This window comes from Bison bison, unplaced genomic scaffold, assembly GCF_000754665.1.
Source record: "Bison bison bison isolate TAMUID 2011002044 unplaced genomic scaffold, Bison_UMD1.0 scf7180017864389, whole genome shotgun sequence".
Taxonomy (NCBI): Eukaryota; Metazoa; Chordata; class Mammalia; order Artiodactyla; family Bovidae; genus Bison; species Bison bison.
The window spans coordinates 8,653,108-8,677,965 of NW_011494961.1; the positions used below are offsets into that span (position 1 = coordinate 8,653,108).

Consider the following 24,858-nt stretch of genomic DNA (forward strand, 5'->3'; position numbering starts at 1 on the left):
TTCCTTAAAAACTGGTTTTGTGCTTTTATTACTGCTTTCCTGGTAAGAAATCCGGAGTGACAGCTACAGGCAGGCTGTACATAAACACCTTCTCCGGCCACTCCTTCCTCACCATTGCCACTCAAAAAAGCGACCACAGGCCAAAGACGGCACAGCTTCTGCCTAAATTACCAGCCTTTACTTTTATAACCATTTAAACATATTATGATTTTAAATTATACATGTTTATTTCAATTCAAATTTTCACAGATTAAAAAAACTGCATTTTATTAGAGTCAATTTGCAGCAATGATTTCTCATGGGAAAAAAAAGAGAGACAGACAATAATCATTCAGATTTCGGATTTGAACAAAACATCTTCCTGCACTTGGAGATCTTCCCACTAATCCAGCAGCAACATCTCAATGATGAGTTGAATCAAGACATGATACCTGACATCATGCCCAAAGGAGGGTAAGGCTTGAGGCTGCAGGCAGGAGATAACCCGGTAAAGGCAAGAGGCAGGTGCTGCCTCGCAGCCTCCACAGACACAACACAGTGTCAGTGGCTGGAGACTTTCCAGTGCACTAACAATGGACACAGGATGCTCTCGCTATAAGTAAACGAATTCAGGTTCTGGCAACTCTTCATGAAAACAACAGGTTCAAAAGAAATGTCTGCTCCAAGGCACCAAGGGTGTAAAGCTTTTTAGAAGATACACAGAAATGAACAGACTGAAAAAGGGAAAGGGAATTAGCTTCTCAGTGGAGGAATCTGCCATTACTCTAACTCTTGTAAATGATTAATTCAGATAGATTACAATCAAAACGTACATCGAACAGATCGTGCTGTGGGAGGGAACATCTGACCAAAGACCATTCCCGCGGGCACTTGGGGAGCTGCTGGTATGTGCTTACGGGGCTTCATCCTCGAGCCAGGGAAGCTGCTCACTTGTATTTGTAAAATCCTTCTCCAGATTTCTTGCCAAACTTTTTCTCTGCTACCAGCTTATTCAGGGATGGGCAGGGCTGAAACAGGGGGTTCTTTGAGTCCATTTCATGCCAACCTATTGAGAGAGGGAAAAAGAGCTTAGGATGAAGTGCTGGGTTTATTTTACATCTCAGCATTCCCAGGGTGAGTCTGTTGGCCTGAGTCGCATGAGTGAGGCCCGTGGGCCTCTCCCACGTCAGAGTAGGAACCCTTCTCCCCACACTCTGCCTCCAGACTCGCAGAGGCAGAGGGAAGGCTGAACATGAGCCTCAAAGCAGGGCTGCACCACTGGGCCGTGTCTCGCTTGAGGCCCAGCTCTCCCATGGCCCTTCTGTTCATCCAACCCCTTCCTGGAAATAGCTGATGCCAAAGGTGTCCATTAATTTGGTGGCTGGACCCCTCAGTGACACAGTGAAATGACTTTCAGGCATGTTAAAAATCTGAATTTGCTGCTACTGGTATTTTATATCCTCATAAAGTTCTTGCTTCCACTAGAACCTCCCCTTGCTCCTTCCCATAGGTATTCTTCGTACAACTTGGTACTATGAGCTACATTCAACTTCAGTAGCCACTACAGTAAAATTAATACACAGTTTTAAATGGTTCCGCATCTTGAATGCATTGGCTACACAGATCAGCATGCCTGACAGAATGACTGTGTACCAATGCCAGTTTCCTGGCTCTGCTATCACTGTGGCTGCTATGAGATACAACCCTAAGGGGAAACTAGTACACAGGCCCTGTCTGTGCTGTATTTCACTGAATGTGGGACTTCCTATGAATTCACAATTCTTTCAAAACAGAAAGATTTTTTTAAAGTTACCTTATAAGACTAGGCAGTCATATTTTTCCTTCAGTCATGTTACTTGAATCTTTCAGCTGGTGGGACAGGACTTTGGAAGGTCTACTAAGGCTCCTTATCTATTTAAACAGGCATTTAATTTAATTCACAGTTGAAAGAGACTACCTCAACTCAACTCTAGACAGACAACAGGGAATTCCAATTCTTACCATCTAGGATGAACTTCGTAGTATCCAGCCCAACATAATCGAGAAGCTCAAACGGACCCATGGGGTAGCCGGCGCCCAGCTTCATCGCCATGTCGATGTCCTCCTTGGATGCTTCACCTAAGCAGCAGAGGGCAGCACTGAGCCACCACCACCCTTCCCATGGTCACCCTGTCCGCGCTTAGTCCCTGAATTACCAGTGTTCTACATGTCATGCACATTCAAGAAAGTTCTGGAGTCAGGATTTCTGGCTTGGGTAAGATTTTTCTAAGAGGTAACAAGATTTTCAAAGCTACTACATGAAGTTACTCTGTGAGGTAAATTCTCAAGCATTACCATTCTGTTCGTGGAGAGAGAAGGCTCCAGAGGCCGGGAAACATTAGTTACTTTCTAATGCATTGGGATTCTCCTTCTCTGGAATAACTTACTAAAAAATCCTTTAAAGCTACAGCATGTTTGTGATTGATAAAGGGACTGTTTTTTAAAAAAGAAACAATGAAGCTATATGTTTTTCTATGTATTGTATGTATACTTTTCTTTTTTACCTTTCTTGGTTTTGTAAGTAATGAGTCATTCCTTTGAAATCCCACACAAATAAACTCTTTAGTCAAGATAATGTTTAAAGAAAAGCCGAAACCTGACTTAGAACTGCCACTCAAGTTTGAAAGTGTGTTGAGGAAACTAAGACAAGAACCAAAGTGCTTTTTCCGTGGAATATTATCCTTCACATAATGTCTGTGGACCAGAGGTCTTTAGAGAGAGCAACCTGTCCCCTTTCTCCAAAATCAGGAGCACAACTAGCCTGTAACGAGTGTCTGTCTAGAATTTTGTTCCAAAGCATAAAGAAATGGTCAGTTAAAACAAAGCTAAATTAAAAAAGTGATTAAAAAACTTGACGTCACAACCTAAATATTTCAGATATTTTAGGCATGAGGAACAAGAACTACTTAAACAGGCATAAACATTCTATTTTTAAAAGCATATGAAGTACTAAGATAATGCCAAAGGATTTCAAGGTGGTTCAGGATGATTAAAATACCAACCAATTATTTCTCCTGGGTGACTTTATCGGTACTCCTCTGATTAGTCAACCAGAAGTTCCTTAGAATGATTTGAGTTTCAGGTCAGAAGAGAGCAAAAATGATCACACAGACATTAGCCTTATCAGGCAGCCTCACTCATTCATTCAACTTCTGTTTAATATCTGTTATGTATCAGGCACCAGAGACTTGGAATGAAACCAAGAAAGACAAGTACTGCAATGTTCATGATCTAATGTGAGGATTCAGATGGGCAAACCAAAACTTTCATCTAACAAGTGCTGAAGATTCAGGAAGATTCACACGGCTATGTGGGCAAAGATAGAGAGGTTTACTCACAATGCTATGACTTCACCAAAACCACCACCCAGGAATGGGTCCTGAAGAGAATCCCCAGGGAAGAGCGGGCAGGGAAGGGCATTCCAGGCAGCAAGAACAGCATGTGCAAAGCAGGAATGAGAAAGCACATGGCAGCTGATAAAAGAGTCTGCTGAGAGGATTTCATTAGGCTCCCAGGCTTCTGTGGTGCAGAGGCCAAACACTGAAGCAAGCCTAGCATGCTCCTGGGGCTCGCTCCTGCTGCTCCTTGCACTGGGATCCTGTCCTCAACATCTGCAGACCTCTGCTCAGGTGCCAGAGCATCAGAGACTCCCCTCCTCTCTGCACATAACCTAAGAGCTATCAAGACTCCAGGCTAGGACTCCTGCCACCTCCTAGACCCCCTATATTTACCTTTCTCAAGGATTACTGGTCACAACCTAACATGTTATCTATTGGTTCACTCGCTATAGGCTGTCTCCCCTTATTAGAATATCAGCTTCCTGCGGATAGAAATCTCATAGCATAATGGTTCCAACTTACCTTAAAGCCATTTAATCAAATCAATATTCAGGAAAGACAATAAACCCTAGAGTCAAGAGTGTTATCCTAGATTCAGAAACTCACTTGACTATTTTATTTCTAAAAAATAATATGAAGACATAGCACATTATGGGGAAAAAAATCTGAACAGTTTTACAAAGTCAGCACAATTCTAAAAATTCTGTTCTGAGTAAGAGTAAAAGGGGCGGGGGAGAGAGAGAAATATATAAAAGAGACTGGAATGCCAAGTGGGAGTTAAACATGGTATCATGCTTTAGATCATTAATTCCTAATTTTTAGAGTCAAGCACTTCAAATCTGATACCTTCTCCAAAATAAATGTGCATACACACGAAATTCTGCATCAACCTTAGAAGGTTGATAGGGCCCCCTACCCCTACTCCCTATCCCCTAACTCTGGACAAAGAAAAGCATCCTCAGTGAACTCCCAGCTCTTCTACAGACCTGGGAACTGGGGACCTGCCCGAATAGGCTGCTTCTGCTGGATCATCAGCACCACCTACCGACCATTCTTGGCAAAACAACAAACCAGGGTCACAGGCAACAGGATCAGAACTTCAGCGCAGCCACCATTCCTTTATCCAACAGCAGCTACCTAAAGCCTGGCTTACACAAGCACCTTGGAAGTATGAAGATGAGGACCCAAACACTGAAAACGGAGTACAGTAGGAGAAGAAAGATGTGCGCCATGCGGCAGGCATGTGCCCTGAAGCAGAAGCAAAGCATAGAGAGTTATGACAACAACAAAGATTACATCCAGCTTGGAGCACTGGGGACGGTCCAGTGGGGCCTTGAGAGAAGGTGGGAGTAAGGCGTGAGGCAAGACAAGAAGGCAGAGGGTGAGGAGAAAGAAGGCTCCCTGGCGAGGGCACTTATCCGGTAGGCTCCGACGGAACCACTGAACGTGTCCCGAGCACGGCAGGGACACTGTGAGCAGGAGGTCACACGGTGACTGGGGCACAGGCTCGTGACACTCCCAGGTGTCACCCAAGAAAAGCTAACCACACAGCCCCACCACCCTGCCAGAGCTGCCTCTGACCCGTCAGTGGCGTCCGACAGCAAGTGCTGTCTGCTGTAGCCACCAGCCTGCTCAGAGGTCTGCAGAGAGAGCCCTGACCCCAGGGATGAGATTACAGTGGGAACGCCGGCAGCACCAGGAGTGAGGACAGAGGCTGCGAGGCACTGCGGAGGAAGGGCTGACCCAGGAGCAAGGAGGCCCACAGCCAGGGAGCGTGGTGAGTGGCAGCGGTGTGCCCGAGACCCCAAGGACAGTTGGCAGATGCACTGCTAAGGGCCTGTGAACTCTGAAAGCTGTTCAGCTGTCCAGGAGGTCCGAGTGGACAGTGATGGAGCGGATTCTCTGTTCTAACACCCCACACATCCTTCCGACGACCCCCTACCACTCAAAGCAGCGCTCCGCCCACCTGTCTTAGAGGCACGCTCACCTCAGGTATATCAAGTATTTGTTATGTGCCCAAAATTCACAATGAAACCCTACTCCCTAAATACAGTGGTATAAGGAGGTAGGACCTTGTAGGAATTGGAAGAGTCACGGGGGTGGAGCTCGCAGAGCTCTTCCCAGAGTCACAGGAGAGCTGGTTTCCTCGCTCCGCTCTCTACCATGTGAGGACACGAGAAGTCAGCGGTCTGCAGCCAGAGGAGGGCTCTCACCAGACACTCGATCGTGCTGGCACCCTAGTCTTAGACTATTGTCTCCAGAAATGTAAGAAATAAATTGTGGTCATTTATATACCACCCAGTCTATATCGCTGTTTTTTTTTAAAAGCACATAAGCTGACCAAGATAATGTCATACAGAGAAGTTCTCCACCATGCGTTCGGAAAGGGGTGGGCTAAGCTGCCCTCACGGTCCAACTCTGCTGCCATGCAGAAATGGAATGCACTGTCCCCTCACCCTCCTGGACAACACGATATTGAGGAGAGCAGTTTGGAAAAGGCAGAAGCTAAGTGTGGATCCCTTGTTGCCTGAGGAGCCGCACTACAGGCAGGCTGGCACGGGGAGACTAGATGACGGGTGGGAGTCAAGTGACAAATGAACAGACAGGGCAGGTGAAGGAGGGTAATCCACAACACTCTCAGATTTCAAAGGAGAACGGAGGCAGCTCAGTCAGTCACTCCAGCAGGTGAACGCAAATGGGATGGCAGGCGGGCATGTGAGCACGCTTGCCGCTGGCAGAACCGTGAGGTGGCAGAAGGGACACAGTAAGAAGCCTAAGGCTGAGGAGTCCAGACCACAGAGCGGCTTTCCAGGAAACAGCGCCCACCCACTCCAATACTCAGTCCCTCCAGCACACTGAAGCAGCACCAAGGGCAAATACAAGCACTTCCCCGTGGGGTCAGATCCCCCGCCCAGTTTCATCTCCCCAGTGGCTATGATGGTGAAGGTCAGAGGGATCCATCTGTACAGAAAAGGACCACTGCTGATGGGAGGAAAGCGGAAGACAAGAAAGTGACTTTCAACTTACAGCCAGACACGCGGTTCAGGTGAAAATGTATCAAAAGTGACAGTATGTGTCAGTGAGAAGAACACCGTTCAGAGGTGGATCACCCATATGCTATATTCTAAAACATTACATTACCAAGAAAACCCCTGTCTTTCAAAGGAGGGCAAAACGCTTCATGCTGTCTTTGAGGTGCAATTAGATGTATTTGTTGATAGAAAAACACAGAAGTGTTGGTTTGATCTTGAAGCAAAAGTGAGGCAAATGCCTCCATAAAACACAGAGAAAAGTTTTAATATTTAAAGCAGATTTTGAGGAAGCAAATATGCTTTCATCTCTCTAGAAGAGCTGGTATAAATGCTTTGTTTCAAAAATGACATTCTCAGGAGCAAGCATTTGTGAATGAAGTAACTGAAAACAATTACAGTTGCTTTTCATTCAGTCCTATTAAGGCCTGTTTGCCTTTGAAGCAGAGATGAAACAATTACCTTCCACAAATGCCATAGGGAAGGTAGGCAGGAAGATACATGACGTTTTCTAACCTTGGATCATGTCCCAAGTCTATTTCTACAACAGGGAAAATCATTCTTTGTCAATCTACCAGTACTGACGAAAAACCATTTTAGACCATTCTTAAGGTTAAAAAAAAAAATGCATCATAACATCATTCAGGAAGGACCGACACCACTGTCAGAAACATTCCTTGTCATGTTACAATCTTGTTAAAATTTCCCATCTCCTGTCACAATTTTACAACCTTAGGGAATTTCAAAGGTTCCCTAGCCCAGTGATTTTTATATCACTGTCATCGTTTTAAGCAATAAACCTCTTAGCCAGAGATCCAGGATAGAAACCCACGTTGGCCTATGACTGCTCTGGCTGAGACTGTAGTTGGAGGTGGCTGAGGGGGAAGTCCCCAGAGTCACCCCCGAAGCCTCCAAGGGAATCGAGGGGGTCCTGGGAACACAGTGACAAAGGCGCCAGGCTCAGGGTGAGGCTGATTCACGGGAGTGGGAGAACAGAAGCTCCTCCCCTGCTCCACAGGGCCCAGCCCTCGCACAGAAGGCCTCCATGCCTGCTGCCCGCGGCCCGGGCGGGGACAGCTACCTCGCTCACACAGCCTGACTGCTTCCATGAGGTACGGCACCAGAAGACGGTTCACGATAAACCCAGGCGTGTCCTGTCAGAGGAGAGAGAAAAACGGACAACAAGTGAATTTCTGTGAACCTTATCTTTACGTAAAGTCACCAGCTCGCTCCTTCTCACCCTGGATTATCACACACATTTATCAAGCTGTACATTTTCAATGTTTCAAAGCGCCAAGACAGCCTCGTTTCTATGCCACATGACAGTTTAACCAACTATTACAGTAACCAGAAGCCCCTACTGCACGGGTCCTGAAAGGAGTAAAGGCGGAGCCAGGGGGCCACTAGAAAGAGCACAGCTTTGGGAGCGGGTGGGTCTGGGCTCAGGTTCGAACACTCTTTGACCTTGCATCATTCTGAAACTCAGTTTCATCATCTGTGAAATGGGAGCAGTAATTTCTACCTCACTAGTTGTGAAGATAAATGAAAGCACGTAAAATGCTGCACATATAGCATTATTATGCTCCCCTCAAACAGTAGACCCTTTACTCCTCTCCTGCATTTCTTAACGAGTCTAGAAAAAGTCACACTCCACCCTGAACGCGCCTCGGGAGCACAACTTCCCAGCTGTTGAGGATTTCCTCAGGCTCTTTCTATGTGCACTCTGGCGCTGGGCACAGGACTCTGGAGCTGGGGACAGGGCCCGGGACAAACTAGCAGGTCCCAACAGACCGAGGGCCTCTCCCAGCTCACCGATCAAGACTCCTCCCAGGAAGACGCCTTTCTTCGTTTCCCTCCTCACTCAAACACTTAACCATCTCTCCTGGAGGGATGGTGGGAATGCAGATTCTGTCTACTGACCTCTCCTGGGAGCTTGTGAGGCAGGCTCGCTTGGTACCTTTTCAGTGGTTTTTATGGAAAGTTGATTTCCACTAAGTAAACAGAGTTCCCTCTTTTAACAAAAGGCTGATGACCCTCCCTCAGGAAAAAACCCTCACCGTGGCCCAGGCTGTGAGTCCCGTTTCAAGCACACACTGGGCACTCCATACACATCTGAACAGAGATGCCCAGCTCCTGTGTTACTCTACTCACCTGCCTGCATAATGTAGCACAGGGCCGTTCCTCCTTTCACTCTGGACCAACTGAAACCACCCCTACGCTACCTCTCAGGAATACAGAGATGCACAGAAGAGCTTTATCTGTCTAACCAAGACCATTCATATAATTATGTTGATTTATTAATAATAACCAGGGCAAACCTGTTTTTTAACTTCAAAAATTAACTGCAGAAATTCAGGACAGGGTAGGGTACCTGACTGCAGGAGGCCACGCCATACACAAGGTTAGAAATCAGAAAGTAGCCTGGGAAAAGTATTTTCTCCAATATACGGAGTGTTCATATATCGTTACAAGGCTGCTCTGGTGGCTCAGTGGTAAAGAATCTGCCTGCCAATGCAGGAGACATGGGTTCAGTCCCTAGGTTGGGAAGATCCCCTGGAGAAGGAAACAGCAGCCCACTCCAGGATTCCTGCCTAGGAAATCCCACGGACAGAGAAATCTTGTAGGCTACAGTCCATGGGGTTGCAAAAGAGTCGGACACAGCTTAGCGACTAAACAACAAAAAATCGAAGAAATATTCAGTAAAACAAAAGAGCACGTTACCAGTAAGGTTACTGGCAAGGGGCTTTGTCCCCATTATGATATTCAATGCTGTTGAAGATACAGAGATACTCTCATAACACTGGAATGTAAAGAGACGCGGCCCTTTGATAAAGCAATTTAACTTTATGTACTCATACACCTTACATTTTTCGTACACATTTACTTATTCATTAAACACACTTTATTTACTGTACTTATTATATAGCAGGAATTGTTTGTCCTAAGTACTTTACAGTCATTCACTTATTCCTCACAGTAACCCTGTAAGGTAAGTTCTGTTGCTGCCTCTGTGTGAGGGAGAGGATGCCGAGGCAGGGAGGTTACGAGACCCGCCCAAGGTTACACATCCAGTAAGTGCCGAAGCCAGGATGTGAGCCCAGGCAGGCTGGCTCAAGTCCACGGCCTTCACCTTTTCACACCACGCTTTGCCTGTGAAGTCTTCCTATGAAGAAAGACACGTTTTAGGCACACTGATGTCATTCTTCTATGTTGGGTGTTACTACGCTATAATCCTGGAGGTCAGATCCACATCTATTTGTGTAAATCAAGTTTCAGTGGGGCGGACGCACACTACTCCTCGCAGGTATGGTCCATGCTGCTTTCCTGTGACAGCGGCAGAATCCAGCAGTTGCAGCAGAGACTGTACACCCTAGAATACTTCTATCTGGCTCTTGAAAGAGAAGCCTGCTGACGTTTGTTCTATGTGATTTCCTCTACTATCTGGATGCCACACCAAGGGCCTGAATAACTGACCCTGAGAGTTAGTCAGGGTCTAAAAGACTCCCTGAATGCCTAAGGTAGCACCTAAAAAGAGAGTTCTGCGACAACGTAACAAGAGCAATTTCATGAGACCACAGTTCCCAGGCCTGCACCCACCATGGCCATCCCTATGGAAAAATGGATCATCACTCTCCGTGAATTAATGACTTTGCTGCTAAAGACCACCCCTGGCTTGTTCCTGCACTCTTATTTTACACCTAGCTTTTTCTCACACAATGGCTACTTTTTGCCATGAACAAAGCAAAAACTGGTAACAAAATACAACCATACCCTCTGGTTATTAATGTGATATATATTTTTTTAATACATAAGATTTAAAACCATAAAACTAAACCAACAAAAAATGAGTGTTAAAAAATGAGATTCCCTAATATAACACTCCAGTCCTGGAATGCAGGGGACTGGCATGTTTAAGTCTGCTCTCTTTGGCTGTTGGGGTCCACGTTGACAGATGACTTATTCAGATGATTCATAAACCACGGGAGTTTTCATGGATTAATTCAATATTGTGAGTTCAAACTTGAGACTATTTTGGAAAGTAAAAGTATGCTTTGAGAAGAACCACCATGATATTTAAAAGATTACAGTCAACTAGCTATTCCACACCTGGGTATATATCTGAAAAAAAACAAAAACACTAATTCAAAAAGATATGTGCGCCCCAGTGTTCATAGCCAAGACATGGAAACAACCCAAGTGCCCATCAACAGACACCTGGCTTAAGGAGACATGGCATGTATACAATGGAATACTACTCAGCCATATAAAAAAGAATGAGACCCTGCCATTTGCAGCAACATGGATGGACTTGGAGAGCATTATGCTAAGTGAGATAAGTCAGACAGAGAAAGACAAATACTGTACATCGCTTACACGTGGAATCTAAACAATACAACAAACTAATGAACAGAACAAAAGAGCAGACTCACAGATACAGAGACCAAATTAGTGGTTACCATGGGGTAGGGGTGGGGTGTGGACAGCACAGGGCTGAGAGAGGGAGACGCAAACTAACGGACGTGAGACAGGTCAAGGACGCATCACTGCACAGCATGGGGAGCACAGCCAACATTTTGTAGTAACTGTGAATGCAAAGTAACCTTTACAAATTCCATGAAAAAATAAAAACTCTAAAAATGTAAAAAAATTAAATTATGGTCAAAACGATAAATGACATATTTACAAATAATTGGGCTTCCCTGGTGGCTCAGTCAGTAAAGAATCCGCCTACAATGCAGGAGACCACCTGAAATGTAGGAGACACAACCCCCTCCCGTATTCTTGCCTGGGAAATCCCACGGACAGAGGAGCCTGGCAGACTACAGTTCATGGAATCACAAGGGTCGAACACGACTTAGTGAGTAAACCACCAACCATCATAAAAATTTGTAATGGCATCTTGTGACACAATTATCCTTTCAGAAAAACTACCAAGTCATGCAGAAGTGCCGTTCCTAAATCTGAGGGGAACTAAACAATAACTACAGCAAATGCAGAGACTGAAGGTAATCAGAGCAAAGCAGGTGAGAGCACCAGGGATAACTTTACATCTAATCACCAGGACTCCTTGCTAGACGCAGCTCGCCCTCTACAGCCTGCAGACAGACCTGCAGGAAGAGTGCCCCTCTCCCACATCAGCCCACAGCAGAAGACTCCCTCCTGGAATAAGTCAGGGTCCCAGGAAAATCACCCCCTCCCTGCAGGAAGAGTGCCCCTCTCCCACATCAGCCCACAGCAGAAGACTCCCTCCTGGAATAAGTCAGGTCCCAGAAAAATCACCCCCTCCCCGGGCTACCTATACGCTACCTTGCAAGCAACAGGATGCTTCCCCAGGGCTCTGCTGAAGTCTAGCAGAGATTCAAACGTCTTCTGGCTGGTCATTGGTGTTTTAATGACCTGGAAATGCAAAGTAGAGAAGAATTATAACCATAAAATCAGCAAACAATTTCAATAGAACGGTTCAAGGAAACATTGAGGGAAAACGGCCACACAGGTGGCAAAAATAATTTTTAGTTTCAGAAAAGAAGGATCTCAAGCCAGAAACAAAATGTCCACTTCAAGACAGTGGACTATGACAGAACACACAAAATCAAGGCTAAAAAACTGATATAAATGTGTGTATATGCGTGTAGGAGGTTTCACAGACTTGTCACTGAGACTTGGGTTCAAACCCCAATCACACCACTTACCGGCTCTGTGACTCTGGGAATGTTTCTAGAAATTGAAATAACATTGAAATCACTCTACCTACCCTCAAGGAGCTGAGGTGAGACTGGAATTAGATTAGGAAGTAAAGCATTAAGGGCAGCTCCAAGAAAATTCTCAGTAAATACTGGCTCTTTTTAGGGTTTTACTTGCCACTGTTAATGAGTTCAGGGAAGTAACTGAAGTCTACTAGAATATAATGCTTGCCTTTAACACACTCTGCATGAAGACGCACCTTTTCCTAGTCCAAAGATGAAGAGAAGGAGCCCCAGGAAAACTGAGTGATGCGCCCAGGCCACCAAGGTCCTGTGGACTCTGAGGGGGCCCTGTAACCCCCTATTACACCACCCTCTCCCACACAGATGCCCCAAAGGCCAACAGCTCCCTCTGCCTCAGAACAGGCTCATCCCAGAGGAAGGCTTTCATACCCAGCAAAGGCAGGTCTATGGCTGGGGCATGCCACCTACCCGAACCCCGGGAAGGCCCAGGCCACCCCCCGACCCTCTCTGTGAGGTGCACGGCAAGAGCACGCCTGCTGCCCCGCTCACAGCGGGCTGCAGGGCTCAACAGGGGTCGGCACCGGGCACCACACCTGGCAGTCAGCTCGCAGGAAAGAACTCGCCTGTCAGGAATTAGATTTCAGCATATGAAGAGAGACCCAGAAAAATTTATGTAAGTTAAATATGTAATTGAAATGCCAGTTAAGGGACTTCAATGAGAGTCAAAGCCAACAGGCTTGGCTTCTACAGCAGACCCTTTATATAAGCTCAGGTGAGTCAAAGCAAGCCCTGGTGCCTCCGCTTTCGCATATGAAACAGGGTGACGACATCTGACACATCCCCTCTCTTCTAAGGGGACTGTGTGGTGTAATGAGATAGTGTCTGTGCAGGATGGAAAGCGCTATATGAATGAAGAGAGTCATTAGCATTATCATTCATGCTTTAACGTGATCACGGCTTGGGATGTGCTGGTATGCTATGGCACGGAGGGAAGCTAATGAGTGAAAACAGACCAAAGGCGCCATTAAGAGGGGGTTAAGGATGGCACGATACTGCTCTGCAGACACCACAAATCAAACAGCAACCTGAGGATTATTCAAGAGGAAGCGGAAACATCACCTCCATCTGGACCAAACAGACTGGGCCGTGACAAGGGCTGCGAGTCAGGGAGTCTTAAAAATAATTTGGTGACTTAAAGGAGTCAACAGTAAAGAGTCTTGTTTTGTTTTTAACAGGACAAATGCATACTTATTCATTCATCCAACAAACAATGTGCTGCAGATACTCTGTTCCAACACAGGGTCTGAAAAATTACACATATACACATATAAATGTGCCCAGTCCCAAGTACAGGAAAAGAGCCACTCAACTTACAGTTCATTTTGGTGTTTACCACCAGGGACATACACTCGAATGCTCAAGTTAAAAAATAAAAGTTGCATAAAGAGAGCACTTTTAGAAAACATTTTCTAGAAAATGTTAACATTTGTCAAACATTAACTGTTAATAATCAATGTACCATATTTCCAAAGACACAAATGGACACTACCAGGTAAATGCAGTTGAAAACATTATTAGAGTTGGAATATGTCTTTATCTTCAAAACACGTACGTACATGACATAGTAACCGAAAACGTGGAAAATTTCATTTCACTTCCTTGCTCTTTCCTGCATTAGGAAAAATGCTTTCTTCTATTCCCTGTGCCCCTTTCGTTCCTCAACTTCTTCAAAAACAGCCTTAGAGATTGGCAGTAAATTAGAAGCCAAGAAGCAATGTTAGTGGAAGAGAGAATTCCTATCATAGGATGGTTCAGAGTAGTCCCTGAAAGAAAACTGTAGGGAAATTTACTCATCCTTAAACTAGATGCTAATGCTTATAGAGGGGAGGGGCTGAGCATCAGGAGGTGGCAGAAACAAGGGGACGCTGAGGGAAGCGGGCCTGGAGCAGGCAGCAGTGGGAGACCACACCTCCACTCTCCCCCAAGGAGCCCGGCTAGTCTCTGCAGGTCTGCCTGGGTCCACAGCCCCCACACTTCGCACGGCAATAACTCCTCAAGCTCAGTACAAATGCTGTTTTAATAGAAGCTGCTCCTCGGACTCTGTAATTAGCCCCTCTATAAAAGGCAAGTTGCAGCGTTTCAGTGCAAATTATCTACTGTGACTCCACCTCCCTTGTACCCGAGTCTCGAGCAAGCAAGTGGCTGCAGCAGCCCAACAGCCCTCCCGGCCACTTCCCTCCGCCTCCTGGGGCCGAGGTCAGGAGGTTCGAGGCTCTGAGGAGCTGCTTCATAGCTGTGGTCACAACACAGAGGAGCTGCGCCTCTGTGGGGACAGTACAAAGGCCCCGTCACCGGAGCTGACACCAGTGTGACCCAGCAACAGTGGACAGTGTAATACAGAGGCTCTGGGAGGAAACCAGGCTTCTAATAAAATTCCTCATCCAGCCTGGACAAGACAACACGAACGTGTGGTTCTCCCCTACGTGGGCTCATCAGGCCAGTGATCTTCAGTACCACCTTCCCAATCTGATGCTTCTCTCTGCACTGCTCATCAGCTATGGCATAAACAATAAGTGATATTCCACACAGGTAACAGCCCTCCTGGACACCACTGGTCAAAAGAGAGGTCTGCAGAGAAATAAAGCCCAGGGGCCTTCCTAGATATGAGGTGCTGTTTCTTCCTTTGGCTCTGAAAGGAGACTGGCTAGAGAAACCCAAGCACAAGCACAACCAACCTGCCAACTTCCCACTACAATTCCCGGTGGAATGCAATCCCCACTCAGAAGCAGGGCTGAGAGCAGGCAGAGCAAGCACTCAAGCAGACCACACTGACCTCCACAAGCTTCATCAAAGGCACTGGGTTGAAGAAATGGAGCCCGGCGAATCGGTCCTGTCTGGTGGTGGAATTGGCTAGGCTTGTGATCTGCAAAGAGGAAGTGTTGCTGGCAAAGATTGTGTGTCTGTGGAGAGAAAGACATTGGGGTGTTGGAATGAGTCCCATCTTTGGAAGCAGTCAGGGAAAAGACACAACTTCATTAACATTAGGCTGAAATCAAGTGACCTGCTTCATTTAAATTCTAGTTACCTGCTCCAAAAGTCTGCTTAGTCTTTGCTAATCCTTCCTTAATTTTAGGCAACAAAGTTTCTACTGGCTACTTGCATTATTTAGTTTATATGGTTCGTGAAGAACACAAGGAGGCAAAAACAGCAGTCACAAGACGGAACTGCGAGTGAATAAGCGCTGAGGAAAGACAGGACGCACCACAGACCCTCAGAATAAACGAAAACTGTGAAGAAACACCCGAATCCTCCGTGAGAAACATCCGACATGAACTAAAATCATCTCCCCTCAAATGAAAAGCTTTACTTCCCCACTGATTGGGAATTGAAATGAAAACAGAAGGAAGCCAACATGGCCCAAAAGAAGTTTTAAGGCTACACTGGTAGGTTTGGGGAAGGAAGGATACGTGTATACACATGATAAACACGGCTCAACGCGTTCTAATTGCAGTGAAAGTGTCAGTCACTCAGTCGTGTCCAACTCTTTGCAGCCCCGCAGAATGCAGCCCACCAGGGTCCTCTGTCCATGGGATTCTCCAGGCAAGAATAATGGAGTGGGTTTCCACTCCAACCATTTCCTTCTCCAGGGGATCTTCCCAACCCAGGGATCAAATCCAGGTCTCCTGAATTACAGGAAGAATTTTTACCGTCTGAGCCACCAGGGAAGCCCTATTCTTATTATAAAATCTCCTTAAGAAGCAGTAGCATCTTCTTTTGTGTATATAAAATATTAAATTATTAATTTAAAAAACTCCATGCCGATTTCAACCAAATTTAATTTTAAAGACCTCAGTAAAGTGGGGTGCCAAAGGCATGACAGGCAAATCTTTAGAGATGGGCAAGACTGATCAGCTTTCCTACAGCACCACCTTGTGGATAAATATACACTAACTCTACTAATAACAGCAACCACAAGGGCTTGGCCACAGCACAGGAAGGGCAGTGATCCCTTACGACCAGATTAGGGTGTTCCCGCTTGCCCAAAAGGCAGTACTCTAATCTGTCTGAAATCAGGAGGAGTGGGAGGAGAGAAGGGAAGGGAGAAGAAACCAGTAATGTGGGAAGAGCAGAGAAGAGTGAGGTTGCGAAAGCAGCTGCTGTGCTGGTGGTGTACACTGGTGTAGCCGTGTGATGGAATACTACTCAGCCACAAAAAAGGAGAAAATCATGCCATCTGCAGCAACATGGATGGACCTACAGATCTTCATACTGAGCCAGTCAGTCAGAGAAAGACAAGTATCACATGGTACCACTTCCATGTGGAACCTAAACTGTGACACAAACGAACCAAGCTAGGAAACTAACAGAATCATGGACAGAGAGCAGCCCAGGGGTTGTCAAGGGGCAGGGTCTGGGAGAGGGACAGGATGGGAGGGTGGGGTTAGAGATGTGAGATGCTACAGAGACGATGGTAAACTGCACGGTGCTACAGTGTAGCACAGAGAGCTCTATTCAGCACCCTACGATAAACCATAATGGAGGAGAATGCGTGTATAACTGAGTCACCGAGCTGCACGGCAGAAGTCAAACACTGTAAACTAACTGTGCTGCTGCTGCTTAGTTGCTTCAGTCATATCCGACCGTGCGACCCTATGGACTGCGGCCCGCCAGGCTCCTCTGTCCACGGGCATTCTCCTGGCAAGAATACTAGAGTGTGTTGCCATGCCCTCTTCCAGGGGATCTTCCCAACCCAGGAATCAAACCCGGGTCTTCTGCAATGTAGGCGAATTCTTTACCACTGAGCTGGTATACTTCAACTTAAAAACACTGATAGAAAAACACTGACCCATTTCATGAGTAGGATTTACTGTATCTATGTACCACATCTTCCTTATCTTTCCTCTGTCAATGGGTATTTAGGTTGCTTCCATGTCTTGGCCATTGTAAATAGTGCTGCAATGAACACTGAGGTGCATGTATCTTTTGAATTATGATTTTCTCCGGATATATGCCCAGGAGTGGAATTGCTGGATCATATGGTAGCTCTATTTTTAGTTATTTAAGGAACCTCCAAACTGTTCTAGAATCCTCTTGCCAATGCAGGATAAACAGGAGATGGGGGTTCAATCCCTGAGTTGGGATGATCTCCTGGAGGAGGAAATGGCAACACACTCCAGAATGCTTGCTGGGAGAATCCCATGGACAGAGGAGCTTGGTGGGCTACAGTCCATGGGGTCGCAGAGTCAGACATGACTGAAGGGACCGAGCATGCGTACTGTTCTCCATAGTGGCTGTACCTGTTTACATTCCTAGAATGGTGCAAGAGGGTTCCCTTTTCTCCACACTCTCTCCAGCATTGACTGTGCAGATTTTTTGATGATGGCCATTCTGACTGGTGATACCTCACTTAGTTTTAATTGGCATTTCTCTAATAATTAGTGATGCTGAACAGCTTTTCATGTGCCTTTGGCCATCTGTATCTTTTTCTGAGAAACATCTATTTAGATCTTTTGCTTATTTTCTGATTGGGTTGAATGGCTTTTTGATATTGGGCTTCATGAGTTGTCTTCCCTTGTAGCTCAGTCGGTAAAGAATCTGCCTGCAGTATAGGAGACCCGGCTTCAATCCCTGGGTCAGGAAGATCCCCTGGAGAAGGAAATGGCAACCTACTCCAGTATCCTTGCCTGGAAAATCTCATGGACAGAGCAGGAGCCTGGTGGGCTGCAGTCCATGGGGTCACAAAGAGTCGGGCATGACTGAGCGACTAACACTTACTTACTTCTTGAGTTGTCTGTATACTTTGGACGGTCAACACTTCATAGGGCTTCCCTGATGGCTCAGACAGTAAAGAATCTGCCTGCAATGCAGATCTGAGTTTGATACCAGGATCGGTAAAATCCCCTGGAGAAGGAAATGGCAACCCACTCCAGTATCCTTGCCCGGAAAATCTCCTGGACATAGCAGGAGCCCGGTGGGCTGCAGTCCATGGGGTCACAAAGGGTCGGACACGATAACATCTTATGGAAGTACTTTTTCCTCATTCTGAGGGTTGTCTTTTCATTTTGTTCATACTTTCCTTTGCAATGCAAAACGTTTTACATTTAATTAGGTCCCGTTTATTTTTGTTTTTATTTTCATTACTCTAGGAGGTGGATCGAAAATGATCTTGCTGTGATTTATAGATCAACAGAATAGAACAGAAAGCCCAGAGATAAACCTACGCATCTATGGTCATTTAATCTATGACAGAGGAGGCAAAAATATACAGTGGAGAAAAGACAGTCTCTTCAGTAAGTGGTGCTGGGAAAACCGGATAGCTACATGTAAAAGAATAAAATTAGAATGCTGTATGCAAAAATAAACTAAAAATGGAATACAGACCTAAATGTAAGGCCAGATACAATAAAACTCTTAGAGGAAAACAGGGGCATAACACTCTCCTACATAAATAGCACTTCACTTTTAAGGCACGAGAACAGTGACCTTTCTCAACAACTTCCAAGTTGGCTGATTTAAAGGCCAGGCAAAGGGGCTTCTCCTTAAAGAAAAAAACCTTTTTAGCCAACACCCCTAACCAAGACAGTCTGGTTTCTGTCACATGGTGCTACAGCCCCTAAGAGAAGTGAAGCTGCTCAGTCATGTGTGACTCTTTGCGACCCCATGGACTGTAGTCCTACCAGGCTCCTCCGTCTGTGGAATTTTCCAGGCAAGGGTACTGGAGTCGGTTGCCATTTCCTTCTCCAGGGGATCTTCCCAACCCAGGGATCGAACCCAGGTCTCCTGCATTGCAGGTGGACACTTTACCCTCTGAGCCACCAGGGAAGCCTGTAAAGTACGTGAGCATGCTGATCAGCTGAGTGACACACGGGGGACAGAAAGACAGGCCTCTCCTCTTTGTCAGGGTCACCAGGCCACACCACCCTAAGGGCCGTCAGGCCAGCAGGCCAGCATGCAAGTGTCTCTCTTTAGCCACTGCTCGCTGGTGACTGCCTAAGAATTACTGTTGTCATATAATCTTAATCTGACTTGAGTCCCAATCAAGACGGGTGGCGCATGGCCAAGCAACCCACAAGATGAGCATGAATGAACATGTCAGGAGCCAACATCACCAGGAGTCACAGGCAGAACTAGAGCTGCACATGTGCATGGCTCGCTGATGCCGCACAGACAGTCCTGAGCCAGGGGCCCTGCGTCTGACCTGCACGACACTAGCTCTCCTCACCCACCCTTCGCCAGGAAGCTGGGTAACAACTCCGTGCTCCTTAAAGGACCCCAATTGTTTTGACTTAACCCACAGAAGGCTCAAAGCAGGAGGACCCTGGAAAACCATGGAAACAGAAAGCATTCCCTTCAATTACATTATTCTGTTGGTTTCATCCAAAAGAGGGGACACACCAAATTGCCCTGAGGTTGCTCAGCAGACATCTAGGGACGTGACGGAGTGCCTCCACCCTCTGGCCTGGGAGGGGCCATGACACAGACGCTGCGAGAGACCAAGACCTGTCCCTGGATGGACCCTCCAATTCACGAGGGAAAAACTCTACCCTCCTCTGGGGACAAGGATCAGATTCAGGACAGCCCACACCTCAGGAAGCAAACTGGGGGTGGAGGATGGAGAACAAAGGAAACAGTGTTGGCTCTTCTGGAAACAGCTGTAGAGTAATAAAAAGAAGTCTTAGTGTCAGGAGACTCCTTCCCAGGAGGAAAGCCCAAGCACCAGGAAGGGAGCCCCCAGCACCAACGAGGTCTCCCAGACATCACGTACTCGGCGGCAAACTTGTCCAGCCTCTTGAACAGCTCGTTCTTCATCTGCAGATTCTCTACGATGGCCTCCACCACCAAGTCTGTGCTGTGGACCACAGATGCTGCATCCGTGCTGGTCGATATGCTGCTCAGGGTCTTCGCCACAAACTCATCAGCGCCCTAATGCCGTGGGGGAAGCAGAAGAGAGTGGTCACTGGGTTCGCTGGAAAATGGTCAATGTGCCGCAGAGGGGGCAAGCGGGAGGGCGAGGACAGGGCAGGACACCCCAGACAACCTGAACGCGCCCTGGAATCCCGAGAAATAAACTCTCTACGTCTCTTCTTAGGGTAGATGGCATCTCAATGTGCTTCTGGACCCTAGGGCAAGAATCAGCCTGTGAACGATCCCAAGTGCTGGTCAGCACACTGTCGTGTGCCAGTCATAACCTTTCAAACTCTTAGCCGGCTCTGCTCAGGTTACTAAGCTGTTTGTTCACAGCGTCGGTGTTGGCCTGTTCTATCTGCTCTGTGTCAACAGACAGCCATGTACTGTTCCATGACAGTACAGACTTCTTGGAAGCCTGTGATCTGTCTTCCAGAAAAGGGTAAAAGTGGCTCTCAGCCCCATCTGTGAGTCTGAGAGGTGGTGCTGACTATTCCCCTCTAGCAGGAGGCAGGGAAGAGCTGCCAGACTGAGCAGTTGTTTACCAACCAACAGTCACCCATCATGTGCCGGCAACTGGTAGTTCAAGAGCACAGGCCAGATACAGCCTCTGCCCTAGAAGAGCGTACAGTCCTGTCTTTTCCTCATTTGTACCTCCAGGTTTCCACAAATAGATCTCAATCAAGGCAGAGACAAGTGGTCCCCTTATTAGCTGCTATTTTACTTCAAGATATAATTTGCCCATGAGGATTCAAAACGGTCCAGAAAAGGCATCCAAGATCATCAAAGAATAAATAATTCTCAGAGCTGTTCCAATGGTATGTGGCAGCCTGGGTGGGAGGGCAGTTGATGGGAAAGTAGACACATGTGTATGTGTGGCTGAGTCCCTTCGCTGCCCACCACAAACTATCACAACATTGTTAATCGGCTATATTACAATTTAAGATAAAAAGTTAAAAAGAAACTATCAGAGCTGATCAATAGAAATGTAATGCAAGATGGTAGCTGATTTTAAATTTCTATCAGCTGCATTTTAACACGTGAAAACAGGTAAAATTAATTTTATTTAACCCTAAGATATCTAAGCTACTATCATTTCAACATGTAATCAATATAGAGATGTCTTGTGTTCTTTTTCTACTCAGTCTTTGAAATCTGATGTCTATCTTACAATGCACCTTGGTTTGGACTAGCCACAGTTAAAGTGCTCAACAGCCACCTGTAGCCAGTGGCGACTGTCCTTATCAGCGGAGAGCTAGGTGAATACAGTTTATGTCAACTCAGTAAGCGGAAGCTGACCCTTCAGGCATGTCCCTGGCAGAGGTGGGAAACACCAGGAGACCAGACTCCTGAGGAGTGGCAGTCAGGAGCGAAGCACCTTGAGAACGGATGCCACCTTCTTACCCCCAGGGTGGGGCCCAGAGCCTCGGCCCAAAGAGGGACAACTGGCAGAAGTGTGCGGGGTAAAAAGTGCAGGTCATCTGGATCCGCGCACTCTGTCCTTGCTTCCCCTTGGCCCTCTTCAAATCCCGCCTGACCAGACCCTCGTCATAACATGCTCCTCTCTATCGCGACCAGTGAGGACATGTGAAGGAGAGCTTAACCTGCTGTGATACATACTGCTCAGATTTCTTTAGGGAGAACATAAAATGATCTCCTCCCCTGCTCCTCTGATTTTTAAAAGATGACTAGATTTTAAGAAGATGCAAACCCAAATCACAATGAGATACCACTTTATACCCCCTATTTTGGCTGTTACAAAAATAACAATAATAATTGTAGGCCATGACGTGGAGAAATTGGAACCTCCTTGTACATTACTTGTAGGAATGTAAAATGGTCCAGCCATTGAGGATGACAGTTTGGCAGTTCCCCAAAAAGCTAAACCTAGGATTGCTGTATGACCCAGTGATTGCACTGCTAGGCATATACGTGAAAGAACTGAAAAGAGGAGCCTGAACAGACAGTACACTCATGGTCACTAGGGCACTATTCACAATAGCCAAAAGGTGAAAAGAACCAACAATATGGCTATTTACGTCTCCTGTTCTGTTATCAGTCCCCGTGGAATATTTAGTGATTATGTTATTATGCTGGCCTAAAGTTAGGCCTGTTTTATTGGCCTCAAGTTTCAATTCAAACATTTAAAAAGCAAACAAAGGCCAGAACCCTCTCACAAATGTGAAGTGGTCAGAGAACTGGTCTTGAAGATAATGACGACAAGAAATCACCTTGGGGTTTTCTGCAAACTTCTTCTTGGCCACTTTCCGAAGACTTTCCTCAATTCCCTTTCTAGATTTTTCCAGGATGTCCTCTGTTTGGTCCACCAACACTACTGTGTGGCCAGTTGCTGCAGCAACCTAGAACAAAACAAAAACCAAAAAAAAGCAAGAAAAAATAAAAATTAAAAAAATTAGTAGATAGGAATTCTCTGCAGTCCAGTGGTCAGGACTTGGCACTCTCACGGCTAGGGCCTGGGTTCAGTTCCTAGTTGGGGAACTAAGATCCTGCAAGCCGCTCAGCGCCAAACAAACAAATAAAACCCAGTAGAGTTGCATATTCTACATGAACTCCAGCACTATTCTACTCAAAATACCACATAAACATAACAATAAGCCAACAGAAATTAAACACACACCTCTCCTCAGGCACTGCTTTAAATCCTTAACATGGACGACAGTTCTCAAAATAACCTTACAAGAAGATCAAGAGATGAGCCCACAGTTACACAACTGGTGTCTGGAAAGGGACATGTGGAGAGGGTTCATGTCTGCACAGTTTAGGCACACACTCACACCTGCTTTCCTTCCCAGAGTCTGAAATTCTGGCACTGGCCAGGCAGAGGGTGCCTGTGAGACCAGCCCCAGTAAAAACTCTTGGCTCTGCATCTCTACTGAGCTGAAGGGAGGTATGATGGCCACCGGTGGGGTACTCTGTCCACCACGGGGCAAGCAGAGGTGCTGGCTCGGGGACCTTCCGTTTTTGTCTCCGCTCCTCTGTGTGGCGGACCCTCTGGAAAAACACAAGTGATTTTCACCCTCCTCTTAACCTCTGCCTAGCTCATCCTTTGAATAGGCCAAACAGGATTCCTCAGATTCCTCCCTGCCCAGTCCCAATACACTTTCCCTCACTTCCACTTCCAGCATCACTCAGCATTTTTTCCCCTCAGGGGTTTGGGGAGGAAGATTCAAGCACTTTTGGAACAAGCGAAGAAGCTGAAGGCAACAGAGACACAGAAAGACAGCAGAGGTACTTCGCTGGTGATTCAGCGGCTAGGACTCTGTGCTTCCACTGCAGGAGGCACATGTTCGATCCCAGGTTTGGGAACTAAGATCTCAGAAGCTGCAGCGAGTGGCCAAAGAAATAAAAAGACAAAGTTAAAGCAGTGTCCTTTTGTTTTGAAACTTTAAAATCCCAATGAGAAAATACGGGAGGAAAAAAAAAAAAACACTCAACAATACAAAGCTCCGTATGTCAGACGTCAAAGAAAATAAAAGCCACATGGTGAAGAACTCTGTCAGGAATCAGGTCTCAGAAGGCTGGGTACACCTTCTGTACCCAAAAGGAGTACACCTGGAAGATGCCATTCTGCCAAGGAATAAGGCATTAGCCTTAAGGAGGTGGAGCGGAGCCAGCGAGGTAGGGGGGATCACGCCATCTCCCTAGAAAGCCACTTGCAGAGTTACTGTAATCGTGTGTGACTGTGACAGTCACAGGGCATCTTTGGTTATGCTGCAGATAAGTTATGATGCCATCCCCTTAAAATTACTTTTTAAAAAAACTGCAAACAGAACCAATCCAAGAGATGAAGCAACCCTCAAAAATTCAAGTGAAGCAAGACAGACTTACAAGAACACTAAAATTCAACTGGGAAAATCCATGGCCAAGAAGTATTTTCAGCCTAAATGAGGACTTATCCAAAGTCCTCTGATAAACACCCCCAGCTCCCCCACCCCCACTCCCGCCCATAAGGAGACACTGGGCAATTCAGTCCTCGCTTTTCTTCATCCCGCGTCTGCATGGGCACACTGGAGATGATACAGTATGCAGACACCAGCCAAACTCAGCTATTAAATCAAAGCCCTCTACGCAATGTTCTGGAAGAACAAAGTGCACGTCAAATGATCCATGTCAAAGTTACTGTGTGTGCAAAATGTCTGTTTACTTTCCCATATCAGGGGCCAAGTGTCAGAAAGGTAGCAGACAGACCTTCCCAATGCACCACTGATCACTCTGCAAAACGTCCCTCAGCGCACAGCGCCTCATCGGTCTTTAAAGAGGCTGCTCTTGTAGGAACTTAGCTTAACTGTTTTCCCTAACTCAATTGCCTCGAACATTTTCTACAATTGTGGGATCTTTAAAATGCCTAGACTAGTATTTCTGGAAAATTCTGAAAGAGATGGGAATACCAGACTACCTGACCTGCCTCTTGAGAAACCTGTATGTAGGTCAGGAAGCAACAGTTAGAACTGGACATGGAACAACAGACTGGTTCCAAATAGGAAAAGGAGTACGTCAAAGCTGTATATTGTCACCCTGCTTACTTAACTTATATGCAGAGTACGTCATGAGAAACGCTGGGCCGGAAGAAGCACAAGCGGGAATCAAGATTGCTGGGAGAAATATCAATAACCTCAGATATGCAGATGATACCACCCTTAAGGCAGAAAGTGAAGAGGAACTAAAAAGCCTCTTGATGAAAGTGAAAGTGGAGAGTGAAAAAGCTGGCTTAAAACTCAACATTCAGAAAACAAAGATCATGGCATCTGGTCCCATCACTTCATGGGAAATAGATGGGGAAACAGTGGAAACAGTGTCAGACTTTATCTTTTTGGGCTCCAAAATCACTGCAGATGAAAACAA

General features: G+C 46.3%; 1 protein-coding gene across 1 annotated transcript in view; it reads right to left on the bottom strand.

Moving 5' to 3' along the window:
• Positions 1-24,858, bottom strand: part of HADH (hydroxyacyl-CoA dehydrogenase) — a 43,679-nt gene continuing 18,821 nt past the window's right edge. The window contains exons 2-8 of the mRNA XM_010858562.1: positions 22,227-22,355; positions 19,856-20,013; positions 14,924-15,050; positions 11,693-11,782; positions 7,467-7,539; positions 1,981-2,097; positions 1-1,045 (exon numbers count right to left, since the gene is read on the bottom strand). Of these exons, the coding sequence (XP_010856864.1) occupies positions 927-1,045; positions 1,981-2,097; positions 7,467-7,539; positions 11,693-11,782; positions 14,924-15,050; positions 19,856-20,013; positions 22,227-22,355 (813 nt within the window). The 3' untranslated portion in view covers positions 1-926. The remainder of the gene's footprint in view (positions 1,046-1,980; positions 2,098-7,466; positions 7,540-11,692; positions 11,783-14,923; positions 15,051-19,855; positions 20,014-22,226; positions 22,356-24,858) is intronic.